This window comes from Sphaerodactylus townsendi, linkage group LG14, assembly GCF_021028975.2.
Source record: "Sphaerodactylus townsendi isolate TG3544 linkage group LG14, MPM_Stown_v2.3, whole genome shotgun sequence".
NCBI lineage: Eukaryota > Metazoa > Chordata > Lepidosauria > Squamata > Sphaerodactylidae > Sphaerodactylus > Sphaerodactylus townsendi.
In genome coordinates this window covers 32859082-32879101 of record NC_059438.1, presented here as the reverse complement: position 1 = coordinate 32879101, position 20020 = coordinate 32859082, and the positions used below count along the sequence as shown (strand labels likewise).

The window sequence follows — 20020 nt, the reverse complement described above, 5'->3', positions numbered from 1 at the left end:
AGCTCCCTTCACCTGCAAGACCTTAAATGCTGGTTCTGAGTTCCAAATATGCTTAGTCCATACGCTGTTCTTTTCCAAGAGGTCCAGGCATGCTGAGTCACTGTCTCCAGCCCTCCTTCTTGACTATGTACACCGCCTTCAAGGCTCACAACATGCACCAGTGCCAACCAGAAGCGTACCAGGGGTAAATGGCGCCCGGAGACAAATTGTCTCCTGGACGCCCCCAGGCTCTGCCGCCCCCACTTTGCCCCCCCGCCCCCTAGCTCCATCCCCTGATGCCCCAGGCTCCACCCCCACTGTCCTAGACCCCGCCCATGTCACCATGGACATGGGCAAGGTCTAGGGTGCACACCTCCCCCCCCCAACAGACTCCCCCTTCTGGATGGTGTCGAGGCATGCGAAAACGATGAGACAGCAGGACTTCCTGGTCACATGGGGGGCCCGATTTTGCGCCCCCCATGTGACTAGAAGAGTGGCGCCCGGGGACAAGGGGTACCCCTTGTCCCTAGGCAGATACGCCACTGGTGCCAACATGCACCTCTGGTTATCCTCTAGCATTTGACCTGGCAAAGGTTCCTTGACACCAAAATCTGCCAGTAACGTTATAAGCCACTGTAATTCTCTGCTTCAGAAGTGGATACAAATTCTTCTTCAGTAGATGAGTGGGCAACCATTCCTTGTTTGCGACTTGCCCAGCTAATGGCACCACCCCCATAGAAAAATGCACAGCCACTAGTAGATTTCAGGTCTGATCTCACTCCAGCTCCGTCTGCATCATCCTGTCCCAATAGTGGGGGATTAGTAGCGCGCTCCGGAGAGCTCGACCCTCCAGCGAAGGCGTTCCCAAGAGGCAACACGCTTCTCCTCTTCTCGAGGGGGGGAAAGCACTCTGCACATGCTCGGGGGCGGGGCGGCGACGGCCTGTTGCCCCCCGGCGGCCATCCCAGCATGCTCCAGGAGCCGCGGCGGCCCCCCTCTCCATGCGCCGCGCATCCGCTCTCCTCTCCACGGGGCCGCACTGCGTCGCCGCAGCCAGCCGCGCGAGAGCCGAGCTAGCGGGCCCGAGGCTCGCCCGGGGAAGCCAGCAGGGGGGCAGCAGGCGGTGAGTGAACCTCTTTCCTTGGCTTCCCTCCTCGGCCCGTCTCCGATCGGGGCACGGAACCGTCCTCCTCCGGGCCCAGGGTCCGGACGGGCGCGAGAGAGGCGTGCGCCCCGGTCCCGGGGACTCCCGTCCGCCAGCCCCTGGAGGGGAGGCAGGGCCGGTCTGGGCTGCGGTGGGGCGGGCGGGCCTGGCCCGGGGAGCCCCTCGTGGCCTGGCCGGCTGGTTTTGGGGTGGGGATGCGGCCCCCCCATCCGGATCCCGCGGGCCAAGGAGGGCGCGCCCCTGGGGCGCATCCTGCTCCTCTTGGAAACGCAGCGCGCGTGGTGCGCCTTGGCCAGGGTCGGGGCCCCCCAGCGCCCCCGGAATAGGAAGCCAACAGGGTTGGCTCTTTTCCTAGAAGGAGGCTCTTTTCCTAGAAATCTCCCCGCCTGCAACTAGCCCTTGGCTGGAAATACGGCTGCCTCTTCCGGGGAAGGAGATAGCGTGGATGTACCTGCGGACGCATGGCCGGAACGTCTGGTGCAGGTTGCAGATCTTTCCCCCCTTGGTATTGCATGTGCTGCTTTGAGCTTTCCTTATTATGCGTGTCTTATTATGCGTGTCTTATTATGCGTGTTATTCGGTTTAGGATTTCTTTTCTTTTTTTGTTTTGGCCCTTGCAACTGTGTCTGGGTGGCGCTTGTGGGAAAGGCACCCCCACCCTGCACCAGTGGCAGAGGATCAAGCCCTGCCTGATCAGAGAATATGCTATTCTGGTCAGACTGACCAACCTTGTAAACAGATGCTGGAAACATGGATTTAATGAGAACTTGGGAACTGTGCTTTTTGTCCCAGGCCGAATCGATCATGTAAAAAACAAACAAAAATAACTTGAGGATTCAAAAACTGATCATGATTAAGATAGAATAGGCTAACTAGTCAGGGTGTTTTGGAGTGGGCGGATGAATAAGATTCCAGGACAGTTTCTCTGATCATATTAGAGTGTCGTGTCGGGATCCATTGTGGAATGTTTAATTGATATCGTTTTGGGTAGAGGTTTTCTCTGTTTAACTCCTGTCTGTTCTCTGGTGTTTTTCTAATTCTGCCCTGTCAAATATGCTGTGAAAATCAATTTAAAAATTATTCAGAAAAAAAGCCGTGCCTTCAGGTTCACAAGCCAAGCCAAGTCTGGCCAGTGTGGTAATTTCCAGGACTTCTTCATGCTGTGCTCGGAAGCCACGTTTCCCCACAAGGGGACACGTGGAATGTGCAGGGGGGCTGCTATCCATGAACTCTTTGAGACATGCACCATAGCATAGGTGCCATGACTCCATGGCTTGGTTAAGAACCTGGGGTCTGCTATTCTTTGTCTTTGTGTAGGACTTGTGCTATAAATTTAGGGTGTTCAGCTGGCTACAGAGCTATATGGCTAAGTTCTGATCCACAATGTCTGTGGATCCTGGAACCACGTTTATTTTGCATTTTCTTCCGCATCAGTGCTGGGCAACAGTGTGGCGGGCAAAAGCTCAACATGCTATCGTGTCATGAGATTCCTCATATGTCGTGGTAGGAAAAAAAAGCATTCAGTGCCACCTGACCACACACAGAATATAGAACAGCACTGAAGACTTGATCATTCCCACCAGAGAATAAACATCACATGGCAGTCGTGTTTACTAACTACACAAGTATCGTGTTTTGCCACGATCAGCACAGAGAAGGGCAGACACCAGGTCCTCCACCAGGTCACAGAATCACGGTCAACGTGTTAAGTCACACATCTCAAGGAGTTTAGGGCCTGCAGCCTTCCCTTCACACTCCACATGTCACCTGTATGTATAGAATCTTAGGGGGCAAAATAGGCATCTACAGTCGGAAGGAAGAATTAGTGGAAATTGCTGCCTGCTTTCTGTAAATGAAAAGCCCATTCTGTCTGAAGCACTGCGACGTTAGATGGTTAGATGGTGATGTTTAGGAGCAGCAGTGGCGTAGGAGGTTAAGAGCTCGTGTATCTAATCTGGAGGAGCCCGGTTTGATTCCCTGCTCTGCCACCTGAGCTGTGGAGGCTTATCTGGGGAATTCAGATTCGCCTGTGCACTCCTACACACGCCAGCTGGGTGACCTTGGGCTAGTCACAGCTTCTCGGCGCTCTCTCAGCCCCACCTACCTCACAGGGTGTTTGTTGTGAGGGGGGAAGGGCAAGGAGATTGTCAGCCCCTTTGAGTCTCCTGCAGGAGAGAAAGGGGGGATATAAATCCAAACTCCTCTTCTTCTTCTTCTTCTTCTTCTCCTCCTCCTCCTCCTCCTCCTCCTCCTCTTCTTCTTCTTCCTCCTCTTCTTCTTCTTCTTCTTCTCCTTCTCCTCCTCCTCCTCCTCCTCCTCCTCCTCCTTCTCCTCCTTCTCCTTCTTCTTCTTCTTCTTCTTCTTCTTCTTCTTCTTCTTCTTCTCCTTCTCCTTCTTCTTCTTCTCCTTCTCCTTCTTCTTCTCCTCCTCCTCCTCCTCCTCCTTCTTCTTCTTCTTCTTCTTCTTCTTCTTCTTCTTCTTCTTCTTCTTCTTCTTCTTCTTCTTCTTCTTCTTCTTCTTCTTCTTCTTCTTCTTCTTCTTCTTCTTCTTCTTCTTCTTCTTCTTCCTCCTGTATGGTTTTGTCACAATACTGAGTGATCCTGCATGGTTTGGGGGAGAATGTGGCACAAGGAGGCCAATTTCTGGAGATGGCATCCTCCTGCTGATAATATGCCACACCAACGTTTGGAAAGGCTGAACCATTGGGCAGACCTGGGGTGGTCATCAAATCAAAGTGAAATTATGAGGGCTTTTTTTTTGTTTGGAGTGGGAAAGATCTTCGTAATGTTCAGAGGAGTTTCCAAGGGTGCTGATTCCCCAAAGGTTAGGCAGGTATGAGAACAGCATCTTTTGTTTCCGCACCACCCCCTGGAGAATTGTTAAATATTCTGTACTGAGCTTTCAACATCAATAACATTTTAAAAGGAACATGTGATCTGTTTTGAGCGAGGTAGGTGGAGTGCCGTGTAGAATTGTGATAGTAAATGGGGCCATTCCCTTAAGTTCCTACAACTAAAAATACATTGGGGTGTTTTACTGTGTTCAAGGTTACTGCAACATAACGCAGGTTTATCCTGGACTCAGGACCGGCCCTCACTCACTTCATCAGCCCTGTATCTCACACCACTCGCAATATTATTTTCTAGGATCTGTGCCCATACGTGGTCTGCTGGCTGATGCTGAGAGAGACATTTTTTAATTCCCTTAGGTGCATTTTCAGTGTGTTTTGCTTGACATTCGTTTTATTAAGAAATCAACAAGTTGGACTTCCATGCTTTCCGTCTGTGTTTCTGGACATTACTCTCAATGTATGGTGATTTGATATAGGTGTGCAATTTACCAGCTTTAGTTCCTTGCAGAACAACAGGAAGTGTATGTTTGGAAGTCCTTGGCCCCTTCCACACATGCAGAATAATGCCCATTCAATCCACTTTCACAATTATTTGCTATTCCGCACAGTAAAATCCAGCTTCAAAGTGCACTGAAAGTGGATTGAAAGCGCATCATTCTGCGTGTGCGGAAGGGACCCTTGACTAACACAACGGTGACTATTCCTGTAACTAACTCTTTTCTTCTCAAATCTGGCAACATGTGGACTTAAGGATTCTAATGCAAACTTGGAAGACACTTGGTCCTCTCGTCCTATGCTGTGGATCTACGCACTTGCAGTATCAGCACAGGGACAACAAAAGCTGCAATTTTACACATCTGGTTTGCAAGCCTGTGACATATTTGATAGTAGCTGCAGGAAAACGTGGGCACTCTTTATTTCCTTTACAAACCCATTCAAGGCAGCCCGGCCTCTTCTCGGTCTGCTTAGCTGTGGCCGAGGCTTCGCTGCAACTTTGATCTTATCGCAAGTCTGTAGCAGGAAGCATGCGACTGGTGGAATTCAAAGGTTGTCAGCGCAACCATCGATTAAAGAAGTACTCAGTCGCAGAGAAAGGAATGGCTTGCAGAGAAGTTGTTGGGGAGGTGATTTTCTCCACCCTCCCTGTCTGTGTTGCCTTCACCTTCCTGGCTTCCAGTAGGTAAAATTGCTTTTGTAGAAAATAGGCAAGATGTGCTGGGTGTAATTTCTTCCAGGATGTTCCAGTTCTCTTCGGTTTTTTGGCATTGCCGCTCCAGAAATTCCTGAAGCTGGTGGCCGATTTTGAAACACCTGGTTTTATTTTCTGTTGGTTTACGAGTGTGCGCCCATCTGTTTATTAATGGCGATTTGCTAGCCTTGTTCTGGGGCAATGCTCTCATTGTAATATGTAGCATTTGTATGGTGTTCAACGAGTTTCGCATCAAAGTCCTTATAACAGCCTTATGAGGTAGGCCAGTGGTGTTTACTGTATTGCAGGCAGGGGACTCAGACTGCCCTACTTGAGGGCACCAAGTGAATTTGGATTGAGCTGTGAGTGGCACATGGGTGACATTCTTTTGGATTAAAGCTCGGTTGCCATATTACAGCAGAGGTTAAGACCGTAATCCTAACCTGGTCCGCTCAGAATCATTGTCAGATCTATTCAGTAGGCCTTACCTTCAATAAGGAGATCTTGGAATTGTGTGTATATTTGGAAGGGACTAAGTGGATTTGGAAGGGACTAAGACACATTTATTTATTTTCTCAACAGAAAAAAAATTCCAAGCCTTTTGCAAAGTTTGACCTTCATTCTTTGTCTAATGATATTAATTTACCCGAACAAAAGAGAAAAAAATTCTTTACTTATTTATTTATTTTAAAAAATACAGTCCCATCATGTGTGGTGCTGTTTATTATATAACAAAACATCAAATAATTACAAAAATGACTCAAACAGGGAGAATAATTGTTGATTGGGTTTTGGGGAACGCTGGCATGTCACCCCAAATGTCACGGCATGTCATCTTTGACACGTGTGCCGTAGATTCGCCATCACTGGCTTAATGGAATACCTAGAAGCCCTGATTTGGGAACCTCCAGTCTACTCCTTGAAGAGAGACAGCCAGAGCGTATGGCACTTGTCGCAAAATTTTGTGCGACGGCTTGAAAAATAGGTCAGTTGCTTGAATTAGTTGTGTTTAAGTAAATCTTTTGTTGTTGATTTTGAGCTTAAGATTTTAACATGTTTATTACTATTTAATTTTAATTTCAATTTTCTGCAAATGATTTATATAAATTAAGTATACTGGTCTTTGATCATATAATAATAAACTAAATATCACACACAGAGAGAGAGAGAGAGAGAGAGAGAGAGAGAGAGAGAGAGCGCTACATTTAAAAACAAAGATATATGGTGCCTTAAAACAGAATTTAAAAAACCCTCAGCTTATTGTCCATGGATGAGGCATAGTGGCATGGTAGATATCAAAAGGAGCTGTGTGGCATAGTGGTTAAGCGCTTGCACTGCCACTCACACAGTCAGGAGTTCGAGCCCCCTGTGGATCAGATATCCTGGAAGCTGGCTCATGATCAACTCAGCCATCCATCCATTTCTTGGTCAGTAAATGAGTACCTAGTCATAGTTAAGGGGTAAAGAATAGCTGGGGAAAGCAATGGCAAACTACCCCACAAAAGTGGCTTGCCTGTAAAATCACTGCTTGCAGTGGTACCCCAGGGTTGGATATAACTGAAGGGGAAACTGTGCTTTAGATATCAAAAAGGAAAAAAGGTGGGAAGGGATCTAAATTGCCCATGCCACATCCAGTGCGGGATTCACCCCTCTCCCAGATTTGGCTCTTAAAATATAAGAAATGGACACATTCTCTCCCCCCCCCCCCCCCCCCATGGAGCTCAGTGTTGTCTTTCATGTTTTCGTAACCTGTTGCAGAATAGCCTCAAAAACAAACAGTTGTTCTCTTAACTGCAGTCCCATCAATTAAATCCGGTCTGCCTGGCCCCCATTTCATCAATATAGGCCTAAGAATACCAACCTGCTTTACAAGCTTGTTATAAGGATTCCTGCAAAAATGGCTTTGAGAAGTGGTTTGAACACCCAAAACATTGCCGCCTGGGTAAGGTGTTAGTAACATCATGGTAACTTTTAGGGTGGGAGTAAATTTTCAGACTTCTGCTGAAAGCATTCATAAGCTAATTTTTCCCAACTCATCTTGTTATATCTCCTCTTGCAGGACTGCCTCTTCATACATCCGTTAGGCTTTCAAGACCCTCCGGAGTCTCTGGTTGTTATACTGAGGTGTAAGAAAATACCTGCTTTTTCCAGGTGACCCTACTCAGACCTGTTCTTTGAGCCATTGAGCAGGTAAGCCACTGACCAGTGTTATGCATCTGTTTGGTTCTAACATGCCTGCTAGAGCATCCTGCGAGAATGTGAAAACATAGTCGCCATATTGCAAAATGGCGGCTACAGGAAAATGGCTGTCTCTGAGACTAATATGACTTTGGCTTTACTGACTGCAGAAACATGTATTTTGACACCAAGATGAGCATGAATTTTAAATATCGAAATAACCATATCTGCCATTGTAGAAAGTGTCAGCTGCCCGAAAAGAATCCCAAAATTAGCTTTGATAGAGTCTAAACTAACTGTATTGCTCTTTACTTACACACTCAAACACCCTCACTACGTTAACAGGTATATCAGGGTGGGGGCATTCTACGTAAATAGAAACCATTAAAGACTGCCTAAAATTACTTATTTATCTTCTCAGTATTGTTTCCCTTCCTATCAGTTATCATTCTCATGGTAGGCCAAGCATCACAGGCAATCTAGCCTCAGTCATCTTCTTTGGGAGCAAGTGTTTTCAACAGCTGTGTTGGAACCTAGTGCTTCCTCAGGGTACAGTTTCAAAATTCTCCACTGGTCCAGCCATTGACTCTACAACTACCATCTCAGTATTGGTTCCTCACACTTCTGCGTCTGGCCCAACTCTACAACAGCTTTCTTGCCATCTGGATCCCAGAAGAGGAAGGGAAACTCTCCATAACAGGAGAAAAGGTAGTTGAAGCAATCATTGTCTGCTCCAGTGGCTTCTTCTGCTATCCCAGTGTTGGTACCTATGTTGGACCTCACACAGAACACTCCACATGACTTGGCTCAAACCTGGACTAACTGTGTTCGAACCCAAACCAAACTAGAAGGTATCAAGGAAAAGCTTTATCTTTCTCGATAGCCCTTGTCTGTCACTCTCTGTTGAGGAGATCAGTTAGAAGACTCACAAGAGGAAGTTAAAGGGGCTGCACATTCCCAACCACAACTGATCCATCAGCTTCTCAAGATACCCCCCACTATCAATCTCACTTTAATGGTATTACTGGGGAGGATTTCCAGAATGGTCCCCAGCATTGTCAGGTGCCTGGTACTGACATTACAAGGAGTCTTGTGTAATAAAGGCAACTGATAGCTGACTTGTGAATGCACTGGAGAAACGAGAGTCTTTCTTTGCTGTGTTTGTGTCATTAAGGGCCTTAAAAAACACTTGTAGGGCAGTCATAGCACTTAATTTTGTTCCTCCGTTTAGCAGTGTTATCCAAAGTAATTCAAAACAATTCACAAACAGGCTGCTGGTTCTATCCTGCACTCATTGTAATTACACAAAACAACTTGGACATTCCAGACTACCACCAATCAATCAATCAATATTTTATTTCGGTCAAAGACCAGAAAATAGCAGATATAAAATATAAAATCCAGATAGTACATTTCCAGACCAGATACAAAATAAAAAACTGAAGGAGTAAATCCAGTTTCCAAAGATCTGGCTCGCTTGTCCAAACCATACAATATTATAAGTTCCAAGTTAAAAACTGGAATAAAGAACTTTGAATAAAAAGATAAAATCATTAATCCAAAGTTCCTATTTTTATTGCCCTACTTGTCCACGCCTTTTAACCACATAAGCGCTGAATTTTGCCACCTCTCTGGTTATATTCGGATTGGCATCTTCTAATAGTCTTTCCATGGCACAATCCTCAAGGCCAAGAAAAATTGATGTTGGGAAGACTACCACCATGGATTCACTCACCACACTGGATCATATAAGCTTTCCAGTTTCCTAAGCCTCTCCTCTTAGGGCTGTGGTGGCGAACCTTTGGCACTCCAGATGTTATGGACTACAATTCCCATCAGCCCCTGCCAGCATGGCCAATTGGCCAATGCTGGCAGGGGCTGATGGGAATTGTAGTCCATAACATCTGGAGTGCCAAAGGTTCGCCAACACTGTCTTAGGGCATGGGTTCTATAAACTTTTTACCATTTTGGTCACCCTCCTCTGTACCTGCTCCAGCTTGTCAGTGTCCTTCTTGAATTGTGGTGCTCAAAACTGGAGACAGTATCCCAGGTGAGGTCTGACCAATACAGAATAGAGTAGTACTATTATTTCCCTTGATCTGGACACTATACTCCTATTAATGCAGCCCAGAATCACACTGGCTTTCTTAGCTGACTCATATTTGGCTTGTAGTTTACCAGACTCCCAGATCCTTTTCACGTGTACTTTTGTCAAGCCAGGTGTTTCCCGTCTTATATCTGTGCATTTCATTTTTTTCCTGCCCAAATGTAGTCCCTTATATTTCTCCCTGTTGAAATTCATTTTGTTTTGATCCAGCTCTCTAATCTGCCAAAGTTATTTTGCATTTCGACCCTGACCTCTGGGGTTCTTGCTACCCCTCCTAATTTGTTATCTGCAAATTTGATTAGCATACCCTCCTGGCAGTCTCCATTTCTTGGCTCATGGTCACTCAAACAACTGAATGATATTCAGCTTGGTGGACCGAAACTTGTGCAGGCTTTTGGTGTCTGTACAGGGCTAATTTTATAGAGCTGTTGTAAAGATGACTGAGAACGAGTGTGTGAAATGCTGTAAATGCTTGATATGCCCCTGTAAAGGATGGTTGAATGAGTAACTGTACTATCTACTTTTGGAATTCTGCCTTTCTGTTGGTCAAGTGGAAGCCTGTTGTATTTTCTTCGGGGCCTGGATTTAGGTTTTAAGGTGTCATGTTTAAATGCTTATGTTTTGTTTCAGTTCTGTTTCAGGTTTCTGCTATCCAGCCTTATGTCATTGTTTATTGGATGTCCTGCCCCGTTCACCATATTAGCTTACACTGTGTAATCCACCTTGACTCTTGGTGATAAAGGCGGGCTATAGATAACATACAAAAAAATTGTGTGCTCTAACAGTCACCTTGCTATAGTGAACTGTTCTGCTTGATTGTGGCTGATTCTGCACAGACCAGATGGAACAGGTTGAGGCCCTTTTAAAAAGCATTTGGGGGAGGGGGGAGTCCCCACAGAACTCGCCCCCCAAATACTTCTAACCTATTATATTTTCCAGAACCCAGGTTAAATGAAAGTCACTAAATTAGCGGCTTTCCCCACCTTTAACCCGGGTTTCAAACGCTTCATGCTTGCCTGTGCGAACTACGACAAGCAGGAAGCATTTAATTCCGACCTCCTTCCATCCACCATTATGGTGGATTCCAGAGGCGACCACCATTAGAGTGGATTGTCTAATAGGCGGCTGCCATTCAGTGCCAGCAGTTGTGCGAAGGTGGATTCTCGGGTTGGGAGATTGTAGGGTGGGGGCGATTTATGGTTGGGGAGTGGGGGATTCTTGACTGCGTGGTTCACATGGAAACACAGCATTTCCTGTGCAAACCGTGCTGCCTCTGGGATCCCAGCGATCCCGACCGGCCCCGTCACCCACGGTGCAAGTGGCTGCACAGGCAACTGAAACGGGTTACATGAACCTGTGTTGCCTTTGCAGGATGAAGCCTCTGTATAAGAACATAAGAACGAGCCTGCTGGATCAGACCAGAGTCCATCTAGTCCAGCCCTCTGCTACTCACAGTGGCCCACCAGATGCCTTTGGGAGCTCATATTCAGGATCTGAAAGCAATAGCCTTCTGCTACAGCTGCATTTATGTTTCACTTGCTTGTTCATGAGACTTTCCCATTTGAGAATCAGGCATCATATTGCAGGAGGTTCCAACAGGAGTTGCAGTTATTAGCAGTCAAATTTGACGTTTCTTTATGAGCATGCTTAGGGACAGTCAGGAAACTGCCTCACCTAACAAGGAGATTGGAAGGTTTTTTTCTCTTGGAGGTTGGCCACTACTTATGCGTGTGTCTGTACTTTCAGCGAGTCATTCAGTTGTGTTTCTGTTTTCATTGGGTCAGGTCACACACACTGCTGGCAACAGCTGCAGCAATGGCCGGGCCAGCATTCCTGCCGATCACACGCCTCCAACCATTTTTGCAAGTACCTTTTTCAAAGGGCTGTTTTTCATTACTGCCATGTTTTTCAACCTCCACTCACCTGGTCAACTGGGACAAGTGAGAATTGCCTCAAGGCAGTCAGGTGGGAAAGCTCAACAGAAGGTGGGGTGGTTTTTTTGTCAGCATACCAGGAACAATATGAAAATATGTGCAGGTTTTTTCTCCATGGGATTCTTAGAGAGAGATCCCCGTTTCCCAAGCCAGAGTTGCTGTTTGAGTTGTGGTCTGTGTCGTGAAAGAAAAATTCCGGAGACGAAATCTGAGCGAAGAGACACTTTCCACGAACCTGTTCTGGCAGACTTTACGGTTGCTGATGGGGCACTGTGAAACTGTGGTGTTTCTGTTGTTGAGTCTGTTCGTTATTATATTATTTTACCTGGATAGCTTTAAAAGGGGCTTGGACAGATTTATGGAGGAGAAGTTGATTTATAGCTACCAATCTTGATCCTCTTTGATCTGAGATTGCAAATGCCTCAACAGACCAGGTGATCGGGAGCAACAGCCGCAAAAGGCCATTGCTTTCACATCCTGCAGGTGAGCTCCCAAAGGCACCTGGTGGGCCACTGCGAGTAGCAGAGAGCTGGACTAGATGGACTCTGGTCTGATCCAGCTGGCTTGTTCTTATATTCTTATGTTCTTACTATAACCTTTTCCAATTCTGTGGGGAGCGTTCGGAAGGATTGGAGAGGATCGTTGTTTTAAATAAATAAACATTTGTGTAGGTGGTCCCGCTTCACTAATACTTGTGCTGGGTTTGAGGTGTTGCCAGATACGTGCCCATCTGAGTTCTGTGCATTGTAGGGCCAGCGAACGCACAGTTGCTAGGGAATTTTCAGGGTTTTGAAAAAACCAAAACAAAACATGGGAATGGCAATTCTCAGGATGCCACAATCCACACCCAGTACTTAAATCCAGTTTTACACGGTTAGTAAGTGGGAGCATGGAAAACGCATAGTTTATCTTCAGAATAACAAGTCAGACTCTTGTTTGAATATTTTAACAGCAAATTGCTTTGCTGTGGTCATAGGGCGTGGCGTGTTCTTCCTTTGAATGTGAGCCATCTCTGGCTTGCTTTCCGGCATATCGAGTCCCTTCTTGTAAACCTTTTCCTGGAGGCAATGGGATTGGAGGACCTCCCCCTCCCCGCCATGGGTACAGTTTTACAATAAACCATCTCTGAAATGACTTTTTGAAAAGCACCCAATGCTTGCCATTTCTTGAAACATATTGGTCACGTTCTTATGGTTTAGAACAGTGTTTCCCAACCTTTTTGAGATCTGGGTACCCTTGACCTCCCTCTTCATATCTCACAGTACCCCTGCCGCCACCCCCCACCTTCCCCTCCCATTGCCCTTGCTTGCCACACCCCCACCTTCCCCTCCCAGGGTGAAGGGTAGCATGGGGGGGGGGGGCTGCTGACCTTGTGGCAGGCCCTGCCCCATGGGCCAGCTCCATGTCCTTGCTGGCGCCGGTGGGAGACACCACAAAAATGAGGGGGGAGGGCGGTAGTGTTGCCACGGTACCCCTGGGACATGCTCATGGCACCCCAGGGTACCAGGGAACCCTGGTTGAGAATGGCTGGTTTAGAAGAAGAAGAGTTTAGATTTCCCTTTCTCTCCTGTAAGGAGACTCAAGGCGGCTTACAAGTTCCTTTTCCCTTCCTCTCCCCGCAACAGACACCTCGTGAGGTAGGTGAGGCTGACAGGGTTCTGAGAGAATGGTGACCAGCCCAAGGTCACCCCAGCAGACTTCATGTGTAGGAGCGGGGAAACAAATCCAGTTCACCAGATAAGAGTCCACCACTCATGTGGAGGACTGGGGAATCAAACCCGATTCTCCAGATTAGAGTCCACCATTCATGTGGAGGAGTGGGAAAGCAAACTTGGTTCTCCACAGTAAGAGTCTACCATTCATGTGGAGGAGTGGGGAATCAAACTTGGTTCTCCACAGTAAGAGTCTACCATTCATGTGGAGGAGTGGGGAATCAAACTTGGTTCCCCACAGTAAGAGTCTACTACTCATGTGGAGGAGTGGGGAATCAAACTTGGTTCTCCACAGTAAGAGTCTACCATTCATGTGGAGGAGTGGGGAATCAAACTTGGTTCTCCACAGTAAGAGTCTACCATTCATGTGGAGAAGTGGGGAATCAAACTTGGTTCTCCTCAGTAAGAGTCTACCATTCATGTGGAGGAGTGGGGAATCAAACTTGGTTCTCCACAGTAAGAGTCTACTACTCATGTGGAGGAGTGGGGAATCAAACTTGGTTCTCCACAGTAAGAGTCTACCATTCATGTGGAGGACTGGGGAATCAAACTTGGTTCTCCACAGTAAGAGTCCACCATTCATGTGGAGGAGTGGGGAATCAAACTTGGTTCTCCACAGTAAGAGTCTACCACTCATGTGGAGGAGTGGGGAATCAAACTTGGTTCTCCACAGTAAGAGTCTACCATTCATGTGGAGGAGTGGGGAATCAAACTTGGTTCTCCACAGTAAGAGTCTACCATTCATGTGGAGGAGTGGGGAATCAAACTTGGTTCTCCACAGTAAGAGTCTACCATTCATGTGGAGGAGTGGGGAATCAAACTTGGTTCTCCACAGTAAGAGTCTACCATTCCTGTGGAGGAGTGGGGAATCAAACTTGGTTCTCCACAGTAAGAGTCCACCATTCATGTGGAGGAGTGGGGAATCAAACCTGGCCCTCCAAATCAGTGTCCACTGCCCTTAACCACACTGGCTCTCTTTACCTAATTCTTTGAGGTAAACGATTTCTTAAGCAAGTTGCAGATGTGTGTGGCTGAGAGAAGGAAAGGAGGAAGCCCGAGTCATGTGGTAAGGCCCCAGCGGTTACGAAACTTTCCTTTGAAAACGCCACACGTCACAATTAGTGGGCAGAATTTCCCCGCTGTTGCCTTCAGCTCCAGTTACCAGAGGGTGGAAGGGAAAAACCTCTGAGCATTTGGTTTTAGGGCGAAACCTTTGTCAGAACGGATGGAGCAGGCATTTTGAACAAGGATCTCCTTGGGAGGGTGGGAACAAGAGAAACTTCGAGGCAGCTTTCAGGCTTAATAGCGCCGCCGCCACTCCTGCGTGCAACAAGCCGCATTGAGAAGTTCTGGTTTAAGCGGGGAGGGGGGGGGGAAACCCTGGAGAAATTATTAACCGCAATTTATAACGTCAGTGTTGATCTGATTAGGGGTTTGTTTTCATGCTGGCAGAGGCGTGTCCTGTAGAGACTGGTTCTCTTTTCTTTCTTTTTTTTCCCTTAAGTTTCATTTTTAAACAGCAAACGGAGAGCTGCTCGCTTGGGTGCTCCTGCTCCAGCTGCGTGTGTGTGCGTGTTGTAAAAAGGATGGTGTTTCTCTAGCTGCCGCACGCAAAACAACACATTTGACCATGAGGACTCTTCGCAGGTTGAAGTTCATGAGTTCGCCCAGCCTCAGTGATCTGGGCAAGCGAGAGCAGGCAGCCTTGGATGAGCGGGGAAACCAGCAGCGACGGGCCTGCTCCAACGCCACCTGGAACAGGTAGGATCTTGCGTGGCCCGCCCCGGCCGCTTTCTTCCTGCTTGGGTGTTGAATTTCAGAATGTCCGTTCCTTACTAGGATTCGCTGTCTCTTGATGCAGTGGTGAAACGCTTTAGATGTGTGTCTGATTTTTGTTTGGAAAACGCATGCTGTGCCGGTTTTCTTCTTGCGAGAAACTTTCGCAAAGGTGATCCTGCATTTCTGATGTCCACATCCTACTACACCAGCGCATTCCGTTCTGGGGTGCTGTGTGGTTTCCAGGCTGCATGGCCGTGTTCTAGCAGCATTCTCTCCTGACGTTTCGCCTGCATCTGTGGCTGGCATCTTCAGAGGATCTGAATTCCGTTCTGCCGCCTGTATAGAGGACTGGTGTGCCTTTAAAGTTTGCACAAGGCAGATGTTCAGCAGGTGTGGCTTTTCCCAGCACAATGCCGTAGTGGAAAAACTGTACCTGGTGTGATATTTTCTTCTATGCAACTTTGAAAGGTTTGGTAACCTTTGGGACCGCAACAGAAATTAAAAAGGTGAGGCTGTCCGTTTTCACTCCATCTTTGAAAAGCTTAATCTGCTTTGGTTGTTGTGAGTTTTCCGGGCTGTGTGGCCGTGGTCTGGCAGATCTTGTTCCTAATGTTTTGCCTGCATCTGTGGCTGGCATCTTCAGAGGTGTATCACAGAGAGAAGTCTGTTATAAACAGAGAGAAGTCCAGTGGACACAGTGTATAACAGACTTCTCTATGTGATATACCTCTGAAGATGCTAACCACAGATGCAGGCGAAATGTTAGGAACAAGATCTACCAGACCATGGCCACATAGCCTGGAAAACTCACAACAACCAGTTGAATCTGGCCGTGAAAGCCTTCAACTTAATCTGCTTTGTTTCTGTGCATTGGTCTGCTGTTAAGTGCAAAAGTAACATCGGAAGAAATAGGGAGAACCGACACAGGACTTGTATTCGAGTGAAGTTTTCTCTTTCTGCTTGGGCAATCACAAAAATGTATCTAGGGCTGATTCTGCATGGTCCAAAAACAACAGTGTGAAAATGGTGTAAATGGGTTTAAAATGGTGTAAAAGGGTTTATACTGTTTTCACACCACTGTTTTTGGCCCAGACCAAGGCCTAGCATAAAATTCATAGCATAGGATTTCCTTCTTATGAAAGACAGGCATAACACAGAGACTTCAATTAGTATAGAGAAAGTTTGGGTCCACTTTATATGTAGGGCCTCATTGCTGAGAAAGATATGAAGTTTTCCATGATTCTGTCGCTTGTTAAAATCCTGATACAGATCACACAAGTCTGTATTTAGGTTACATATGAAATTTATGAGCTTGCACAAAACAGACTCAAATAATAGTTAGCAAATACTCTTGAGCAACAACTTGCACTTCTCCTGTTGACCAAAGCTTTAATAGGAAAACATAATTGGGAAGTGGGTGTTTATTAGTTGATCAGTTAAATTCACCGGTTTTCCTAGAAAATGTCCAAGTCCCTCAACAGGTTATTTCATAATCTGCAGCATGGCCACTGGAGTTCCCGGAAGCCGGAGAGTGATGTTTTTTTAACCAGATGGAAGTTTAACGGGCAGCAAACTTGGATGTTTGACAAAAGTTTCCAGTATCCTGCAAGACTTTGGGCACTTCCACTCATGCAGAATAATGCACTTTCAATCTACTTCCAATGCAGCTGGATTTTACTGTGCAGAATAGCAAAATCCACTTGCAAACAATCACGGAAGTGGATTGAGAGTGCACTATTCTGCATGTGTGAAAGGGCCCAGTGAGTAAACAAAACGAGAAGTCTCCCAATACGTTTCCCAATACAAAACAAGAAGTCTCCCAATACAAAAAGCCTCGCACACGGCAAAGAACGCTGGTGATCCCTGGCCCAAAGGTCGTCCAGCTGTCCTTAACCAGTGAGACCAGGACCCTGCAGGATTTATCACAATTTTGCAGAGCCTGTAAGACAGAACTTTTCTTCCAGGCCTGAGATTGAGAGCTGCAATGATGTCTATTAGCTGGTCTCCTTTTCCCTTTTCTCCCTTTTTCTCTTCCTCCTGGATTTGACTTATGAATCTATCAGGTCGAGGGCGGGAATTGATGTGTTTATTTTCCAGGTATTATAAATGGCACCGTGATGTTTTGAGAATGTGCATATTGATTTTATTGATTTTATTATTGAAACTGTTTCATTGCAAGCTGTCCTGAACCTGCACGGAGAAGAGCAGCCTGTCAAACAAACAAGGAAAAATAAATAAAATGAGCACCTGGGTATAGGTAACCAAGTCAGGAGCTCACAGGCCTTATATTTGAAAGAAATATGTAGTGAATGGATAAAAACCTACATGAATGTGGCGTATCTACTGTTCTCCCCCCCCCCACATCGCAGTTATTTTCTCCATTGTGGTTTCGATATATCGTACGTTGGCATGAGAAAATAAATGAGAATTTTGGGGGAGTTTTGCGGAAGCCGCAGACGACACAAAAAAGTCTAGAAACTCAGAAATGCCTAAAATATATGTATTGTATAGTATCAAGAAGAAGAAGAAGAGTTTGGATTTATATCCCCCCTTTCTCTCCTGCAGGACACTCAAAGGGGCTTACAATCTCCTTGCCCTTCCCCCCTCACAACAAACACCCTGTGAGGTAGGTGGGGCTGAGAGAGCTCCGAGAAGCTGTGACTAGCCCAAGGTCACCCAGCTGGCGTGTGTGTGAGTGCCCAGGCTAATCTGAATTCCCCAGATAAGCCTCCACAGCTCAGGCGGCAGAGCTGGGAATCAAACCCGGTTCCTCCAGATTAGATACACGAGCTCTTAACCTCCTACGCCACTGCTGCTCTTGTTGTTATGTATTGTTATGTATTATTGTTAATATATATTGATTTATTATTAATCTGTTGGATGTAGCATGGGTTTAGTTTGAGGTACGTTGATGTACTGACAGTGCTGCTGTTATTGTCCTTAGAAACTGTTTGGCTTACAGTGTTTTAAATCGCCATCTGAAACTTGATTCATTTTAGTCTTATGTATTTTATTACTGCTATTTCGCAGACATGTATTTGTTTTTATTATGTTGTTAGCCGCCCTGAGCCCTTCGGGGATAGGGTGGGGTACAAATTAAAAGTGAAATGAAATTGAAATTTTTAAAATCTTTTAGTACCATAAATATACATGATTCCTTTTTGAAAGTTAAAAGAAAAGAAAGGAAAAAATGGTTCGAAGGGAGGGCCAATAATTTTTTACACGGATTTCCAGATCGCGGGGGACACCCTGCCCCCTAACGTCAGCAATGTGGAAGGGATCACTGTCCTTCCCTTAATCTTTGCTGGTGTAGCAGCATGTTTGGCAGAAGACTGCCACCTCTTTTTCTTGCAAACTGGTTTTTCCTCTGAGTAGCCTAACACATTTCACCCCGTTACCAGGGGGAAAATGTCTACCAAATTTGTTTGGAGGAGGTTTAATCAGTGGCGTGGAATCAAGTCTGCTAGTTTGGGCCTGGCTAATTGTTGAAGTCTTTTTTCACTCTTCCTTCATCCTGAACATAGTTTTTGGGGCCAAACATTCCATCAAGGTGAGAATCCTTGTTGGCTTTCTTCCTATGGAGGTAGCTTGTGGAGTTTTCCCTTACTGCTGGAATGTCATCCAGGTAAGGGCATAGGAGTGAGGGTCCTTTCCCTGGGTGCATTTTCACCGATAAGGGTGGTAATCCTCTGTCAAAAGCAGGAGATGAAGCAGCTATGGCTTCTTCCACTAGTTCCCCTCCCTGGCCATCTGTCCTGTTTCTTCCTTCTGCTGTTCAATGCAGAGTTTCTTCCTTCTGCTGTTCAATGCAGATGGACCTCTGTTCGGTGTGCCAAGTAGGGCAAAGATAAGCAGATGAAAAGACTGCAGGGAACCTTGTGGAGAAGTTGGGACTCCACCATGCCCCATTTGGGGGGTTGTCTTTCTGTGCTGGTTGGGGGATGAGGACTGCCAGCCTAAAACCCCTGTCATTGGACGTGTGTCCTTCCATCCAGGTGTGGCTGTGATCCAGTGGTAGAGCTCATTCGTTTCACATAGAAGATCCCAGATTCATTCCCTGAAATCTCTGGCTAAAAGCTACAGACAGTAGGTGATCAGACACGCCTCTGTCTGTGACCCTGGAGAGCTGTCTCTATTCAGAGCAGACAGGACTGATCTTAATATATCAATGGTATTACTCTGTGTAAGGCAACATCATGTATTCCACAGGTCAGAGGATGGTAGTTGGAGGGCCAGGAGGGAGAGCCTCAAAGATTTGTTAATGGCTGTTGTGGGTATGGCTGTTGTGGATTTTCCAGGCTGTGTGGCAGTGGTCTGGTAGTTGTAGCTCCTAACGTTTTGCCAGGATCTACGGCTGGCAGAGGCATGTCATGGTAAGACGTGTGGAGTATCTCTTTTGCCCACCTCCCAGGTGGGAGGAGGAGAGGCATGCAGCCCGGAAAATCCCCAACAGCCGCCTGGTGTAGTGGTTAAGAGCAGGTGCATTCTAATCTGGAGAACCGGATTTGATTCCCCACTCTGCCACTTGAACTGTGGAGGCTTATTTGGTGAACTAGATTAGCTTGTGCACTCCCAACACATCCCAACTGGGTGACCTTGGGCTAGTCACCATTCAGCCTAGTCTCTCTCAGCCCCACCTACCTCACGGGGTGTTTGTTGTGTGGGGGGGGGGAGGAAAAGGGGTTTGTAAGCCCCTTTGAGTCTCCTGCAGGAGAGAAAGGGGGGATAAAAAATCCAACTGTTCTTCTTTCTCTTCTTAATTCTGACTATGAAAGCCTTTGACGATGCATTAGTAGATAGGACCTGGAAGACTCTGATGTTTAAAAAATGATATACCCCAGGCTCAGAATACCTGGTTTTATTCAAGAAAATGGCTAATACTGAACTGAAGGCAAATACTGAATGAACCTGATGTAATACTTGAATGGTTCGTGTTCCTGGACTGTACTCTGGGAATTCTGTTAATTGCTTCTGTGCTGTTTCTCAACCCCTCCTGAGACGGGTGGGGAGAGGTAGGCTCTTGGCAACTGAACATTCCTGGCATGCCTTTTCTCCGCAGGGATTTCCCCTTGCTTCCTAAACTAAAAAGAACCTGTCAGATCAAAGAGAAGCAGCTGCCGAGTTTC

General features: G+C 46.5%; 1 protein-coding gene across 5 annotated transcripts in view; it reads left to right on the top strand.

The window, feature by feature from the left end:
* Positions 1-951: 951 nt before the first annotated feature.
* Positions 952-20020, top strand: part of PRR5 (proline rich 5) — a 52877-nt gene continuing 33808 nt past the window's right edge. Inside the window, exons 1-3 of one of the 5 annotated variants that reach the window (XM_048515809.1) lie at positions 952-1102; positions 7244-7374; positions 14620-14876. In XM_048515809.1, the coding sequence (XP_048371766.1) occupies positions 14746-14876 (131 nt within the window). In that variant the 5' untranslated portion in view covers positions 952-1102; positions 7244-7374; positions 14620-14745. Of the gene's footprint in view, positions 1103-1390; positions 1650-6121; positions 6170-7243; positions 7375-14619; positions 14877-20020 lie in introns of those variants that run through there. The other 4 variants (XM_048515814.1, XM_048515811.1, XM_048515812.1 and 1 more) reach the window with 4 other exon arrangements.